Below are 14,379 nucleotides of genomic sequence, written 5' to 3'. Positions count from 1 at the left end.
CCCTTGTGGCATATAGTAGTTTAGATAGCTTAGTGTCCTTTTTCTTTTGTAGAGAATCAAAGTGTGTTTTGTAAATGGCTTGTCTAGTTTTTGTAAAGTCCAGCCACGAGGAAGTTTGTGTGGAAGGTTGGTTCTTTATGAGAGTATCCAGTTTTGAGAGCTCATTCTTAATCTTTCCCTGTTTGCTGTAGAGGATGTTGATCAGGTGGTTCCGCAGTTTCCTTGAGAGTGTGTGGCACAAGCTGTCAGCATAGTCTGTGTGGTATGAGTATTTGCTTCAGATTGGGGGGCTGTCTGTAAGCAAGGACTGGTCTGTCTCCCAAGATCTGAGAGAGCGATGGCTCGTCCTTCAGGATAGGTTGTAGATCCTTGATGATGCGTTGGAGGGGTTTTAGTTGGGGGCTGAAGGTGATGGCTAGTGGCGTTCTGTTGTTTTCTTTGTTGGGCCTGTCCTGTAGTAGGTGACTTCTGGGTACTCTTCTGGCTCTGTCAATCTGTTTCTTCACTTCAGCAGGTGGGTACTGTAGTTGTAGGAATGCATGATAGAGATCTTGTAGGTGTTTGTCTCTGTCTGAGGGGTTGGAGCAAATGCGGTTATATCGTAGCGCTTGGCTGTAGACAATGGATCGAGTGGTATGATCTGGATGAAAGCTCGAGGCATGTAACCACACACCACACAACAGAACCACTAACCCAGGAACCTATCCTTGCAACAAAGCCCGTTGCCAACTCTGTCCACATATCTATTCAGGGGATACCATCATAGGGCCTAATCACATCAGCCACACCATCAGAGGCTCGTTCACCTGTGCATCTACCAATGTGATATATGCCATCATGTGCCAGCAATGCCCCTCTGCCATGTACATTGGCCAAACTGGACAGTCTCTACGTAAAAGAATGAATGGACACAAATCAGACGTCAAGAATTATAACATTCAAAAACCAGTTGGAGAACACTTCAATCTCTCTGGTCACTCGATCACAGACCTAAGAGTGGCTATACTTCAACAAAAAAGCTTCAAAAACAGACTCCAACGAGAGACTGCTGAATTGGAATTAATTTGCAAACTGGATACAATTAACTTAGGCTTGAATAGAGACTGGGAATGGATGAGTCATTACACAAAGTAAAACTATTTCCCCATGGTATTTCTCCCTCCCACCCCACCCCCCACTGTTCCTCTGATATTCTTGTTAACTGCTGGAATTAGCCTACCTGCTTGTCACCATGAAAGGTTTTCCTCCTTTCCCCCCCTGCTGCTGGTGATGGCTCATCTTAAGTGATCACTCTCCTTACAGTGTGTATGATAAACCCATTGTTTCATGTTCTCTGTGTGTGTGTATATAAATCTCTCCTCTGCTTTTTCCACCAAATGCATCCGATGAAGTGAGCTGTAGCTCACGAAAGCTTATGCTCTAATAAATTTGTTAGTCTCTAAGGTGCCACAAGTACTCCTTTTCTTTTTGGTGATTTCTATCGTCAGGCTGCCGGGGTTGCAGTCATGATGCGGCCACATTAAAGGGGGAGCAGCCTGACAGTGATCCCCAAAAGAGGGACAAGCCCCCCACCTGGCAGGACTCCTCTTTAACCCAGTCCCTCGCTCAACTGCCCCCCACTACCCATTCTCAATGGGATTGATTTTCCGGTCGCGTTTTGGTCACAGCCGCCAAGCTGTTTGTCCCTCTAGCCGCCCTGTACGTGGCACCTCCCATTGGCCGAATGGGGGCCACCTGATCGCTCCCCGCAGAATACAATATGGCGCCTCCCTTGTAGCTGCTCCTAGAAGGCGTGGAGGGAAGGCTGAGCTTGCTGCGCTCTCTGGGTGAGGGAAGCCTGGGGTGTTAATTGGGGGAAGGGGATGCTCTGCCCCGCACCCCAGGGAGGGCCCCGTGGGCTCAGGATTAATTTAGCTTTTGGGGGGGGCACCTCAAATTTCAGCTCTCAAATCCTCTGCCGGGGGGGATTATTCTTCCCCCTTCCTCAGAGTTATCCTGCACGAGCTCAAAACCTGGCATCGGCTCCTCAAACGGAGTCACCCCCCCCCGTTCCTCCCCCACTTTAATTCTGAGGGATCGAGGCCCCCTAGTCCTTCAAGCAGTTTGAACTGGCTCCCAGAAAATATCAGGCTGGGTGGGGGGGGATGTGGGAATGTCTTTCAATGTCATTGTAAGTATCATGATACTTGGTGGCTTGTTCTCCCCCCACCCCTTCCGAAAACCTTGGCTCCTTGTCTTGTGTGACTACCTGAGAATCTCAAGCTTTTGTTTAAGAAAAAATAACCATCCATCCTCTATTAGAGTCGCTACCAAAAACCCCCAAAACCCACCCTGTGGTATCTGAACTGTTTCATCGGGGAAAGCTACTGCAAAAAAAAAAGGGATGAATATAAGAATGACCCTACTGGGTCAGACCAAAGGTCCATCTAGCTCAGTATCCTATCTACCAACAGTGACCAATGCCAGATGCCCCAGAGGGAACGAACAGAACAGGGACTCATCAAGAAATCCATCCCCCTGTTGCTCATTCCCAGCTTTGGTGAACAGAGGCTAGGGACACCTTCCCTGCCCATCCTGGCTAATGGCCATTAATGGATCTATTCTCTATAACTTTATCTAGTTCTTTTTTGAACCCAGTTATGATCTTGGCCATCACAACATCCTTTCCTGGGGAAAACCTAGACTGGTGACCACCCTAGTCCTTGAGCTTGTGGTGAAAAGCTTGAAGATGTGAACCCCCATGGCACGCATGCCAGAAATCAAATAAAAAGAACCCCATGTGTTGTTTTAAAGAAATCTGATGACTAATTCTTGGATGCATGGGGCTGACAATGCTGTTGGATTGCAGTAACTCCTAGGAGTCCAAGCCATGGAGTAGGGTCCTGATGTGCGAGGCGCTGTATGGACACAAAACAAAAAGATGTCTTGTCCTACAGTGCTCATGATCGAAGGGTTTGTCTACACATGGTTTTTGCACTGATTTTTTTTTTTCCTATGTATGTAGTTAAATCATTGCAATGCCTTTACTGGGGCTGTGGTTATAGCAGTATAAAGATGTGCTGGTAAATTTACCAAAACAAGCTCTGTTGATCTCAAAACCCTTATGGGGCAGGGCTGCATCCACACCAGATTGTTGCAGCAATTTAACTAAATCAGTTTTTTTGCAAAATGCAGATAATAGCACACAGTGGTCATGAGTAGAAAGACATTAAAGATTGTGCAGTGCTTGGGTGCTGCAGGAATGAGAGCTACGGAAGTAGTGTTTGCATGCTCGTTGGCAAAGCCACTTCATTGTCCTAATTCAGATTCCTCCTTAACTCTCCTTTGCCATGATGACTACAAAAAACTTGGCAGTACAGAGACCGCTGTCCATCACGCTCGCTGATAGTTTCCTTCTGCTCCCCTGTCTACAGCCATCTGTTCCCTTTTCTTATATTTAGATTGAAGGCACTTTGGGGCAAGGACTGTCTTTGTTCTGGGGCTGAACACTGCCTAGCACAGTGAGACAGTGGCTGTGACTCTTAGGTGCTACTGCAATACACCTAATAACGAGCCCAGTGCACTACCACTATACAAACCGTAGTAAGACCATAGTTTATAAAGTATTTGGGGATCTTTCAGGGACTATTTCTCTCTTGTATCCTGGAGACAGCTGTGACGCAAGATGTTCTGATGAAGGCTAAGTTCACTTCACTGGCTTGGTTTATAAGACACTGCATCTTGCAGCAGGGCAGAACTGTAACAAATCAGCTGGCTGGAAGGGGCCAGAGATTCCTGCCACCTGAAGATCTGCCAGCTAGAAAGCTCTGTCCTTCCAAGCACATGGAGGGGGAATGCCCACAGGAAGCCAATGGCTCCCATCCAGAGCAGCGTGAGGAGCAGCCGCCTACATCTGATCTAGCGATGGACACTGGGAGCTGCGCTGGCCCCATGAAAACTGGGGAGACCGTGATCATGGAGGGGAAAGCGAAGATCATCTTCCCCAGTGCCAACGAAGTGTTCTACAACCCCGTGCAAGAGTTTAACCGAGACCTGACGTAAGTACAACCAAGAGGGGGGCCTAGAACTGTCTATACTTATCTGGCCCCCATCACGGTAATATATGAGCACTTAGTGCTGCCCAGCCTCACAGGAGGGTTGCAATTATCCCAAGACACCAAGGTTAAGTGATTGGCCCAGGTTCACACAGGCAGTCTGTGGCAAAGCACGGAATTGAACCCAGGACTCCAAAACACCACCGTTCCTCTCCTATTAGCCCATCCTTCTCTAGTGCTAAGCACCTGCTGTTGCGGGGGCCCTAATGTGTCACCAGTCAGGACCCCCAAAATCCAGTCACTTTTGAAATCAGGGCTAATGTTACAATAGAGAGAATTGCTTGGAAAAACTGAGCAGGAGCATGAGTCTACCAGGGGATGTGGCCTAGATCTGAGCCTTAATGAGCACTAAGGCCTGCGTGTGTCTCTCTGACCTTCCGCCTCAGGTGTGCCGTGATCACAGAATTCATTCGCCTTCAACTTTCGGCCAAGGGGATTCAGAGTAAGTGGAAATCTCTCTCTCTCAAGAAAATCCCCTGCCCCAATGCAGTGAGCAGGATGGTTAAATTAGTATGACCGTCACTAGCACGCTAGCTTTCAAGGCCAGACGGGACCACTGTGACCCTCTGGCCTGCTGTCCCACCCCGAGACTCCTGCCTTGAGCCCGGTGCATCAGGACAAGGGAATGCCAGGAGCTCGGCTCTGATTCTTAGTTATTCCCTTTCTGCGCCGCTTGCGGGCGGGAATGTTAAGCTGCTCTGTGCTCTCCATAGTTTGGGCTCCACAGGGGCCTCCTTAGCCCAAAGCTGAAGCTAGGCTGCTCTTACACGCTGCTCCCTATCGCCCCTGGGATGCAGGGAACAGCCAGAGTGCTGGATACTTTGGCATAGTGGGCAGATCGGGGTGTGGCGAGAGGCTGGGAACAGGGATGGTTCAGGGCCTTCATGTTAGCTCCTCAGCCTGGGAGGGTCCCCTGCACAGAGGGGCATCCCCTCCTTCTGCCCCCCCCAACCACAAACTGCAAGGCCTCTTTGCACGTCAGAGCAGCTCAGAGCTAGGTCCACTAAGATCTGAACCCAGAGATGCTGCCCAGTCCCCTTAACACCCAGATCTGTTGCAGTGCTGGAGTGGGGGGACGGGTGACACCCTCGCATCCGCCCCCACTGCTTGCTCTGTCTCTTGCAGTTGCCGTGCCAGGAGAGGAGAAGGTCGAGAAGGTGGTTGTGGATCTTTCCGAAGGGGAGGAGGCTGGGTCAGAACCAGTGCCTGAAGGGGAGGGGGCAGCGGCAGTGGCAGTGGGAGAAGTGTGCAAGGTGCGTATAAACCTAGCACTAGCTTTCCCATAGTGGCAGGGCCATCGTCTTGCCAGGCGTTGCCCAGAGTGAGAAACAGTCCCTGCCTCAAGGAGTTCACGGGCCAAAGAGACAAGCCAATCTCTTTTTGGGTAGGATGGGTGGGTTCCCCAAAATTTCTCCACCCCAGCTATGGCCCTCCCACTGCCTGATGTCTGATGCAGGGTGTGGGGAGGAGAGAGTCTCCCTTGACCATCCCCCTGCCCCAGTTCTTGGGCAGAAGCCGAACCACCTCCCTATTTATGCTGCAACTTTTTACTGCCTTCATCCGCTGCATTGCAAACAGTCTTGCTGCGAGCAACCTCCAGGCAGGTCTGCACTGGCCCCTCCAGCTCGGTGAGCATGCTGGGTCTTGCTTAACCTTGCAAAAGAATTGGAGTTTGGCATTCAGGCGGATGGAGAAACTTCCTAATCCAGAGCTGACTGCTGGGCTCCTGGCATCAGTGTCTGGGCAGGAGCCTCCAATACGCTGATGCATGTAACCCACATGATGGCTGGGCCGTGGGCAGAGGTGGATGAGCCTGCTTCAGCTGTGGCTACAGATCTGGGGCTTGTAGCTCGGGCATCAGGGGTTTGTGCTGTTGGATCCAGAAGTCCCGGGTTCGATTCCCCACCGATCGGTGACCCAGGGGGCGTGTGGGCTTTGGCTGAAATGTGGTCCCTTCTCTCTACCCTCCCCCTCCCCCGCGCAGGAAGGAGTGCGGATCTTGGAGGCCTTGGCCGCCTCAGGGCTCCGCTCTATCCGCTTTGCCAAGGAGGTGCCCGGCCTCCGAGCTGTGGTGGCCAACGATTTCTCCTCCAGAGCCGTCGAGCTCATGGCAAGGAACATCCAGTTCAATGGAGTTGGGCACCTGGTGACGTCGAACTTGGCTGATGCCAGGTAAAGCTGGAGGGATGGGCCACTCTGGCATCACGTGCGCTGAGCGGGCTGTTCTCAGCCACTCACCGGGTTGGCCTGAGCTTCCCAATCCAGCTGGCTCAGAAGCAGGAGGGTGAATGGCCTTGTGCCTGGAGGATTTTGGAGGGGACTGGGACTAGTTAGTTCTGGTGATGGGATCTGGAGACATCCCCAGGTGGCTGGTTAGCAGGTAGCAACTCTTGTGTCTAATGCGGTGGGCGGGTTTGGTGGACAGGCCTCCAGCAGCCACTATTGCTAACAACTACCCGCTCCTGTTGGCAGAGAGGTGGGTCGCAAGCTGTTTGGGGCAGGGATTGTCTTTGGGTTCTGTCTCTGTACAACACCAGGGGGCCCTGGACCACAACTGGGCACTTAGACGCTACTGTATTACACCTAATAAATAATCAGCCAGGAGGACTGCCCTATGCAGGGTCTCCAGCGCAGGGGCTGGGGGAGGAGCTGTGTGGGTGGGGGGCTTGGCCAGTCCTGCAATATCCTAAGCTGCGAACTGGCCCTGCAGACCTCCCCGGCTCTGCATTTAGGGACCCCCTCTCTCCCCCCCCCGCTCAGTGTCTGTCCCCATCCTGCCTGCAGGATGCTGATGTATCAGCAGAAGGCGGAGAAGCATCCGTTCGACATCATCGACCTGGACCCATACGGCAGCCCTGCCACCTTCCTGGATGCCGCCGTGCAGGCAGTGAGTGAAGGAGGTGAGTGGTGGTGGGGGGGAGCACCAGGGCTGCTGGGGGCAGGGGAGGTGGCGCTGCGAGCTTCCTCGCAGCAGTGACTTGCCACATTTGCAAGCTTCCACTGATGCCTTGGATGTAGGATCTGGTGGTTTAGAGGAGGGTGGCCAGGAATCCAGATTCCTGGTTCTATCTGTCCCAGGGGTAGATCACTTCCCTCCTCCACCTCTGAAGTGGACCCCAGCGGCTGTCTCAGGCTCTGGACTCTAGGCGGAGACCCATCTAGGCTGGTTTTTCCCATCCTGGAGCAGGTGAGGTCAGTGGCTAGGGGAGGAATCCTGAGCTGAGCGCAGCCGGGATGTCTCCCTTGCAGGCCTGCTGTGTGTTACCTGCACCGACATGGCGGTGATGGCTGGGAACAGCGGGGAGACGTGTTACAGCAAGTACGGAGCCATGTCCATCAAGGGCAAGTTCTGCCATGAGATGGTGAGTGGGGGTGGGGTGTCCCTGGGGGTGGGCGGGGCCTCTGCCCCCATGCCCCGTCCCATCCACCTGCCTCTGCTGTGCACCCTAGGGCAGCGGTTTTCAAACTTTAGCAACCCGAGGACCCCCATTTTGACTTTAAATTTTTTGTGGATGCCCAAGCCGGCTTCTAATTTTCCCTGGGGGTGCGCAAGCCTCCACTCAGCCCCAGGTCCTGCCCCCACTCCACCCCTGCCCCCAAGGCCCCACCCCTGCTCCACTCCCACTCCTCTTCCCCTCCCCCGAGCGCACCCCATTCCTGCTCCTCGCCCTCCCTTCCAGAGCCTCCTGCACGCTGCTGAACAGCTGTTCTGCAGTGTACAGGAGGCACTGGAAGGGAGGGAGAGGAGTGGATCAGTAGGGCTGGCAGCCCCGGACATGACTCGTGGACCCCCTGGAGAACCCTCGCTGACCCCAGTTTCAGAACCACTGCCCTAGAGCGAAGGGGAGCTCAGCCTGCTCACTGGCCCATTTATTCCTTGGACCCTATGTGCGATGGGAACGCTGGTCCTGTTAGGGCTGGGCTGAGACCTGGCGCACTTGTGTCCCAGGAGAGCTAGGCTGGGGAGATCAGGCCCAGTACTGAAGGGGAGCATGGCCCCCTCCCCACTCCTGCCTCACAGGCAGATCCTAGACCCCGTTTCCACACGCAGGCCCTGCGGATCATCTTGCACAGCCTGGACCTGCGCGCCAATTGCTACCAGCGCTACATCGTGCCGCTGTTGTCGGTCAGCGCCGACTTCTACATCCGGGTCTTCGTGCGGGTCTTCACTGGCCAGGCCACAGCGAAAGCCTCTGCCAGGTGAGCATTTCATCCTAGGGGCTGCCTGGGGCACCGGCCAGAACTGGCCCAAGAAGCTGAACGTTCTGTTAGCCCGCCCTGCTCTACACAGCACCCCCTGCTGGAGGGGCCAGGAGTGGAGTAGCCAGGTGCTCGTGTCCCCGTCCGTCCCCCCCCAGCCTTTCTGCCCTGCAACACCCCCTGCTAGCATCCCCACTGCTTGCTGTGCCCTGTCCCCACTCCCTGTTCCTCGGCCCATTGTCACTGAATCTCCTGTCTCTGCAGCAAACAGGCCCTGGTGTATAACTGTGTGGGCTGCGGGACGCACCGCTTCCAGAGACTCGGCAAGATGACCAGCCACGGGAGCAAGTAGGGGGCTCTGGGTTTTCCCTCACCCCAGGACAGTGCAGCTGTCCCCACCCACGGGACAGGGGCTGACTCCAATTCCTGGCCCTGGAGAGCAATGGGAAGGGACCTGTCCTCAGAGCTAGTGTCCACTGGACGGGAGAGTCCAGTGCTGGCCTGTCCCTAAGAAGATGCAGAATGGATGCAGGGAGTGGAGAGGGGATGACTGGTCCCTGGAGGGGGGGGGTCCCCAGCTGGAGGCGGGCCTGGCCTAGGAGAGCTGGGGGGGTGGAGCTGGACTAGGATATCTCAGGTTAGGAAAGGGGGCTGGGGGGGGCTGGGATGGAGGGACGCAGCTGGGGGAGGGGCTCTGCCCCATTAGATCTCTAATCACTCTTCTGATTGATTCAGTTTTAAATACTCGGCTGCCTCTGGCCCCCCAGTGGGCTCCTCCTGCGAGCATTGCCACCAGCGGCACCAGGTGAGCCCCCGGTTCCCTCCGGTGCACCCCACTCCCGGACGGCCGGGCATGCTGCCCTTACCTGCTCTGTTCTGTTCTCCCAGCTGGGTGGCCCCATGTGGGCGGAGCCCCTCCATGACCTAGCTTTTGTCCAGAGGGTCCTGTCGGCCTTGGGGAGCAACCCGGGACGGTTCGGGACACAGGATCGGATCCAGGGGGTGCTCAGCATGGTCACCGAGGTGAGGGGCCAATTGGGCAGCACCTCCGGGGGAACAAGCAGCATGGGGCCCTGCTGGGGAATCGGGTAGTCTCTTTTGGGTCTGAGTTGGGGAGCAGCTGGGAGGGTGGGACCCCTGGAGTGGGGGGCGTGGCCAGTTGGGTTTCTGGGGGTGGGGTTCCTGTGCTGAGCCACTGTGTTCCCCTCTGGCCAGGAGCTGAGCGATGTCCCGCTGTACTACACCCTCGACTGCCTGAGTAGCACCATCCACTGCAACACGCCCTCCCTGCTGCAGTTCAGGTACTCGGGGGCCTTACGGGACCAGCCAGCGGGCGCCGGGCAGAGCCAGGGGCAGCCCCTGCCCCAAAGAGCTTCTGTTCTAAACACCCCTGGAGTGGGTGGGAAAATGGGGCACAGAGCGGGGGCAGAGCTGGGATTGAAACCCAGACCAGGGGCCCCCTGCTCCACCAGGACATGCTGCCTCTAAGGCAGGGAGTGAGGCTGGGGTTGGAAGCATCACATAATTCCCCTGGGGGAAAGTGCCCCCCCTTCCACTCACCACTAGGGGGTGCTAGGCAGGGCCCAGAGGGGGAGAGCGCCCCCTCCTGAGCTGCCACCACCTCGGAGAGCCCAGGGGCCCGCAGGCAGCAGAGGGCTCCCACCCCAGCATGGCCTCAGGGCTCCCCTCCGGTTCCAGATCTGCCCTCCTCCACGCCGGCTACCGCGTGTCGCTCTCCCACGCCTGCAAGAACGCCATCAAGACGGATGCACCGCCCTCCGTCCTCTGGGACATCATGAGATGTTGGGTGAGTGGGGGTGGGGGGTTGGACTTAGCGTTTCTCATCTGCCCCTCCCAAATCAGGTCACCGCTGATGGGGATACCTGGAGCCAGTGAGCTCCCTCCATGCGAGCCCTGGCTGGCTGTGAGGCTGGTGAAGGTAGCAGGGGGAGGCAGGGTTTGGGGAGGAGCGGGGGGTCCTATCTGTTGCAGCTCAGGATTGAGGGGCACCGGCTGAGCTGCATGTGAAGGGAATCCAGGGCTGAGGGGGAGGGGAAGTCAAGGGAAAAATGACCTGATCTCTCTCCCCAGGAGAGAATCCATCCTGTGAAGAGAGAGCGACTCTCGGACACCAGCCCAGCCTTCCACATCCTCTCTGTGGAGCCCACGTACGGCCTGGGGGTTCAAAGGGAATCAGGCCGGCGCCTGGCGCGCTGCCCTCTTTTCTGCTGGGGGCAGGGGCTGGTGGGATGCAGAGGGGAGGCAGGGTGGCCTAGGGGGGAGAACGCTGGACTAGCACTTGAGACACCTGGGTTCTAGGCCTGGCTCTGCCACTGGGTCATGTCCCTCTGTGCCTCAGTTTCCCCATTTGTAAAATAGTGATCCTGATACTGACCTTCTTTGGCGATCACTGGGTAAGATGCAGGGATGTGGGGCTGGTATAACCTCTCCAGGGCCGGGGCAGTAGCTGGACCAGGGCCTGCCCCTGCAGTGCAGAGGGTCTGGGGGACGGCCAAGCCCTGCTGCTTCAGGGCAACGCAGCTGTCCAAGGCGGATTAAGGAGGAACTTTCCCCAAGACAGGTTATTCCACCAGGTGTGTTGCACAGCTGGGAGACATGGGCCTAGAGTGGCTTTGAGCCCAGTGCCCCCCAGCCCACTGGTCTGAGCCAGGGCAGCAGGGGATGGTGGGTGAGGAATACCAGGCTAGATGGGCTCATGGGGCTGATCCACTCTCCCCGTGCCTAGTTCTTCAGGATTCCCCACTCTAGGCTGCTCAGGAAGCCCCTCCTGCAAAGCACTGAGCCGTCTGTCTCCCTCTCCTCCATGCCCTAGGCTGCAGGCATCCTTCACCATCCGCGAGGACGCCAACCCCAAATCCAGGAAGCAGGGTCTGAAACGGTTCCAGGAGAATCCCGAAGCGTACTGGGGCCCTAAAGCCAGAGCTAAAGCAGGGTACGAGAAGCCGATGCACTGGGCCAAGATTGAACAGGTGGGGGAGGGTGCTCAGATGCAGGGCTCTGTGGTTCTATTCCTGGCTGTGTGGGCCAGTTCCTTCCTTTCTTGCTGCCTCAGTTTCCCCAGCTGTAAAGTGGAGGTAGGACTGACCCTATCTGCCTCCCTGGGGCTGGTTGGAGACGTCACTTATGTGCAAAGTGCATCTTTGACGGAAAGGCACCAACGGTGACAGCTGAAGAGGACACCTGGGGCCTGTGGGGAGGAGTTAAGGCTAGGGGGCTGCTGTTGTATCTTGAATCCAACTCCAGGCCAGGATGACTCTGGATCCGGATCAGAGCAAGGTCCCACCCCTGTGTGGCTACTACCCAGTCAGGCTGGTAGCCTTATCCTGCTTCCATTTGGTCTCTTTAAAGCCTCCAGCCCCAGTGGATACGTGAACGCTCCTCATGGCCCGCTGCTGCATGCTGTTATACAGCTGCTGTGCTCCACCCCAGAGCCAGCTGCTGTCACTCCTGCCCGTAGCTGTGCAAACTCCACTGCAGGGGCTGGAGCCAACCCTGGGGGTTAAAATAGTACTTAGACCCCAGCAGCCCTCCTCACCCAGCCCCCTCCTGCCTTTCCAGGGGGGGCATTTCCACCTCCCTGCAGGACAAGAGGAAGCTGCATCAGAACAAGCGGAAGGAGAGAGCGGAGGATGGGGCCCACTTGAAAAACATTCCCTGCAAGAGGCTCAAGGAGGTGAGGACTGGCCGGGATGGGAGGGGGAGCTAGAGCTGGGATGAAAGGGGCTCAGGGGGGATCAGAGGCATGGCAGCTCCTGGCCCCGGTGCTGCTGTAATAACCCATAACCCTGACACTAGCTTCTCTCCCTCTGCTAGGGGAGCTGCGCAGGGGCTGAGAAGAGCTGCCCCTCCCCTGAACCGGCCCCACAGGCTGTGAAGACCAACAGTCCCCCCCAGTAACCCGGCCCTGGGCAGGAACGGATGCTACAGGGCTTTATTTTTTTAGTTCAATGAAGGTGCAAGCTTTTTGTTTTAAGACTGACTGACTGTCTCCCCCACCCTGAGCCTCCGTGCGGCCAGCCATTAAAACAAGGGTCTCTCCTTTTTAGGGATAAGCCCAGACTCATGTGAGATGCTTCTGTGTGGGGCACACAGGGGGGAGCTCAGCTCCCCCCCCGACACACACACACACACACACACACACACACACACACACTTCCCAAAGCAGGCACCATGGGGAAGGCAAGGCTATGCCATGATCCCCCCGGTCTGGCAACTCTTCTTCCCCGCCTGGGCTGAGGAAGGGCCCTTCAGCCACAGCCTGGCTGATTGGACTCCAGGCAGGATGGTGGAGCTACGCTGCCTCAGTTTCCCCCCAGGCAATCGATCAGGCATGTGGGGGAAGACAGGACTCCTGGGTTCTATTCGCAGCTCTGCCCCTGCCCTGGTATGTTTCCTCTGCCTGCATCCCCCGAGCAGGACTTAGCCATAAGCACCTAGACTTGAGGTCCTTGTTTATTAACAATGGCACTTAGACCCACACAACCCTGGCCCCAGGCTGAAGGGGCAGGTGGGTAGAAATCAGAGGCTATGCTAAGGAGGTTTTTTCTGGGGGGTGGGCGGGCTGGACTCTGCCCTTCCCTTCTCCCCCAAAGCTGGCACTGCCTTAAAGCAGGGCCTGACAGATGCAAGTTTAGCTCTTGCAGCAGCCAGTATGTGGCCCCCGCCCCCCCATCTCTCCCTCATTCCCACCAGTCAAGTTCTCAGGTGGGCAAGGCCCCACATGGCTGAGTAGGGCGGCAGCAGTTCAGGACTCCACCTGGATGGCTTGATCCTGGGACGGAGGTGGGGGGCTGTCTCCCACTACAGCTCAGCCTGGCCCCCACTGGGGCCCGTGTACTGGATGGTGGCCAGGAAGGTGCGAATCTCCATGGGCTGCAGTGTGACTTCCAGCGGGTTAAGCGGAGGGTAGGCCTGGCGCCTGGCTGCACCTGGGAGAGGAAGCCAGGGGTTAACTGCCCGGGGCAGCAGCTGGAGTGCCCTGGGCCTAGAGGCTGCCAGCTTCTCCACCGGAGGGTGGACACAACCCTCCCATGTGTCCGTGAGTCCCCCCCGCCATGAGTACAGCTGAGGGGCTCTGGCCACATGCAAGACAGGGCCTCCCCCAAGGGCCCAATGTGCCAGCTGCCCACCATCCCCTAGGTAAGGAGGCAGGCACTGGCCGTGCTGTGCAGAACGGGGGGCACAGCATCAGGGCTGCTGGACACTGATCCATGCTTTAGCGCGGGGGTGGTGACCTACCTGTGGCTGGCCTCCAGCTGAGCTGGTTCATGGCATCTCGCTTCTGGTTGGCCACCAGGTTCATCTCCTGCAGGGAGGTGATGGTGAAGGAGGAGAACAGGTGCTGGTTGGGGAGAGACATGGTCAGCAACTTCCTCAGGTGGACCCTGCCCCCTTCTGGCCAGTAGGCAGCAGCAGCAGCTCTGCACCCCACCCACCCCTACAAAGGGGACTCCCGCGGTCTGGTGTGAAAACAGGATTCTGTGCTGCCTGTCCTCAGCCTCTGGGTGGGGCTGCTCATTCATGCTCCACCCCAGAGCTGGGTGCATTTCATTGCAAGGAATGGGAGCCCTGAGGAGACAGCAGCACCCACCTCTGGGGGCCAGGGGTTAGCATCAAGTGGGTGAGAGACCCCTCTATAAAACAGCTGTCATGCCCTATACCTGCTGCACCTTGTGTCTAAGGATCCCTTTCCCCATGTGGATGTGCAGCCATCTCTGGTGTGGGACATGGCAGCTGTTTTATACAAGGATCCTTTGAGTGATGCTAAGATCCACCCCAGAGGTGGCTGCATCTCAGCCCTAGGCAAGGGAGCCCGAGACTGTCAAATGCTTTAGATGAAAAAGCCTCTAGGCCAGCGGCTCAGCAAGTCCCAGGTACCTACCAGCAGGTCAACAGTGACGGGCTGGGAGCAGTTTGCACTCTCCCCTCTCTCGAACTGGTGCTCCAGGCGGATGAGGACGGAGCTGGGGTCCCACTGGGCCAGAGTCAGGAGATGGACAGAGGGGGGAAGCTCTTGCTTCAGAGCAGAGAACTGGGGAGGAAAGGGAGATATGGTGTCAAGCTG

The 14,379-nt window shown here is 56.6% G+C and overlaps 2 protein-coding genes across 5 annotated transcripts in view; one reads left to right on the top strand and one right to left on the bottom strand.

The window, feature by feature from the left end:
- Positions 1–1,709: 1,709 nt before the first annotated feature.
- The window catches only part of TRMT1 (tRNA methyltransferase 1), a 16,002-nt gene continuing 3,332 nt past the window's right edge, over positions 1,710–14,379 (top strand). Inside the window, exons 1-17 of one of the 4 annotated variants that reach the window (XM_038378140.2) lie at positions 1,710–1,826; positions 3,653–4,037; positions 4,481–4,536; positions 5,220–5,347; positions 6,079–6,266; positions 6,879–6,994; positions 7,344–7,456; positions 8,146–8,294; positions 8,559–8,642; positions 9,030–9,099; positions 9,183–9,317; positions 9,510–9,595; positions 9,993–10,101; positions 10,386–10,462; positions 11,128–11,247; positions 11,874–11,988; positions 12,129–12,364. In XM_038378140.2, the coding sequence (XP_038234068.1) occupies positions 3,673–4,037; positions 4,481–4,536; positions 5,220–5,347; positions 6,079–6,266; positions 6,879–6,994; positions 7,344–7,456; positions 8,146–8,294; positions 8,559–8,642; positions 9,030–9,099; positions 9,183–9,317; positions 9,510–9,595; positions 9,993–10,101; positions 10,386–10,462; positions 11,128–11,247; positions 11,874–11,988; positions 12,129–12,212 (1,995 nt within the window). In that variant the 5' untranslated portion in view covers positions 1,710–1,826; positions 3,653–3,672 and the 3' untranslated portion in view covers positions 12,213–12,364. Of the gene's footprint in view, positions 1,827–3,621; positions 4,038–4,480; positions 4,537–5,219; positions 5,348–6,078; positions 6,267–6,878; positions 6,995–7,343; positions 7,457–8,145; positions 8,295–8,558; positions 8,643–9,029; positions 9,100–9,182; positions 9,318–9,509; positions 9,596–9,992; positions 10,102–10,385; positions 10,463–11,127; positions 11,248–11,873; positions 11,989–12,128; positions 12,365–14,379 lie in introns of those variants that run through there. The other 3 variants (XM_038378142.2, XM_043506928.1, XM_043506929.1) reach the window with 3 other exon arrangements.
- Positions 12,750–14,379, bottom strand: part of MAN2B1 (mannosidase alpha class 2B member 1) — a 22,469-nt gene continuing 20,839 nt past the window's right edge. The window contains exons 22-24 of the mRNA XM_038378139.2: positions 14,197–14,346; positions 13,554–13,656; positions 12,750–13,243 (exon numbers count right to left, since the gene is read on the bottom strand). Of these exons, the coding sequence (XP_038234067.1) occupies positions 13,116–13,243; positions 13,554–13,656; positions 14,197–14,346 (381 nt within the window). The 3' untranslated portion in view covers positions 12,750–13,115. The remainder of the gene's footprint in view (positions 13,244–13,553; positions 13,657–14,196; positions 14,347–14,379) is intronic.

This window comes from Dermochelys coriacea, chromosome 20 (assembly GCF_009764565.3).
Source record: "Dermochelys coriacea isolate rDerCor1 chromosome 20, rDerCor1.pri.v4, whole genome shotgun sequence".
Taxonomy (NCBI): Eukaryota; Metazoa; Chordata; order Testudines; family Dermochelyidae; genus Dermochelys; species Dermochelys coriacea.
The sequence above is the reverse complement of the archived record's forward strand: the minus strand, read 5'-3'. Positions and strand labels throughout refer to the sequence as shown.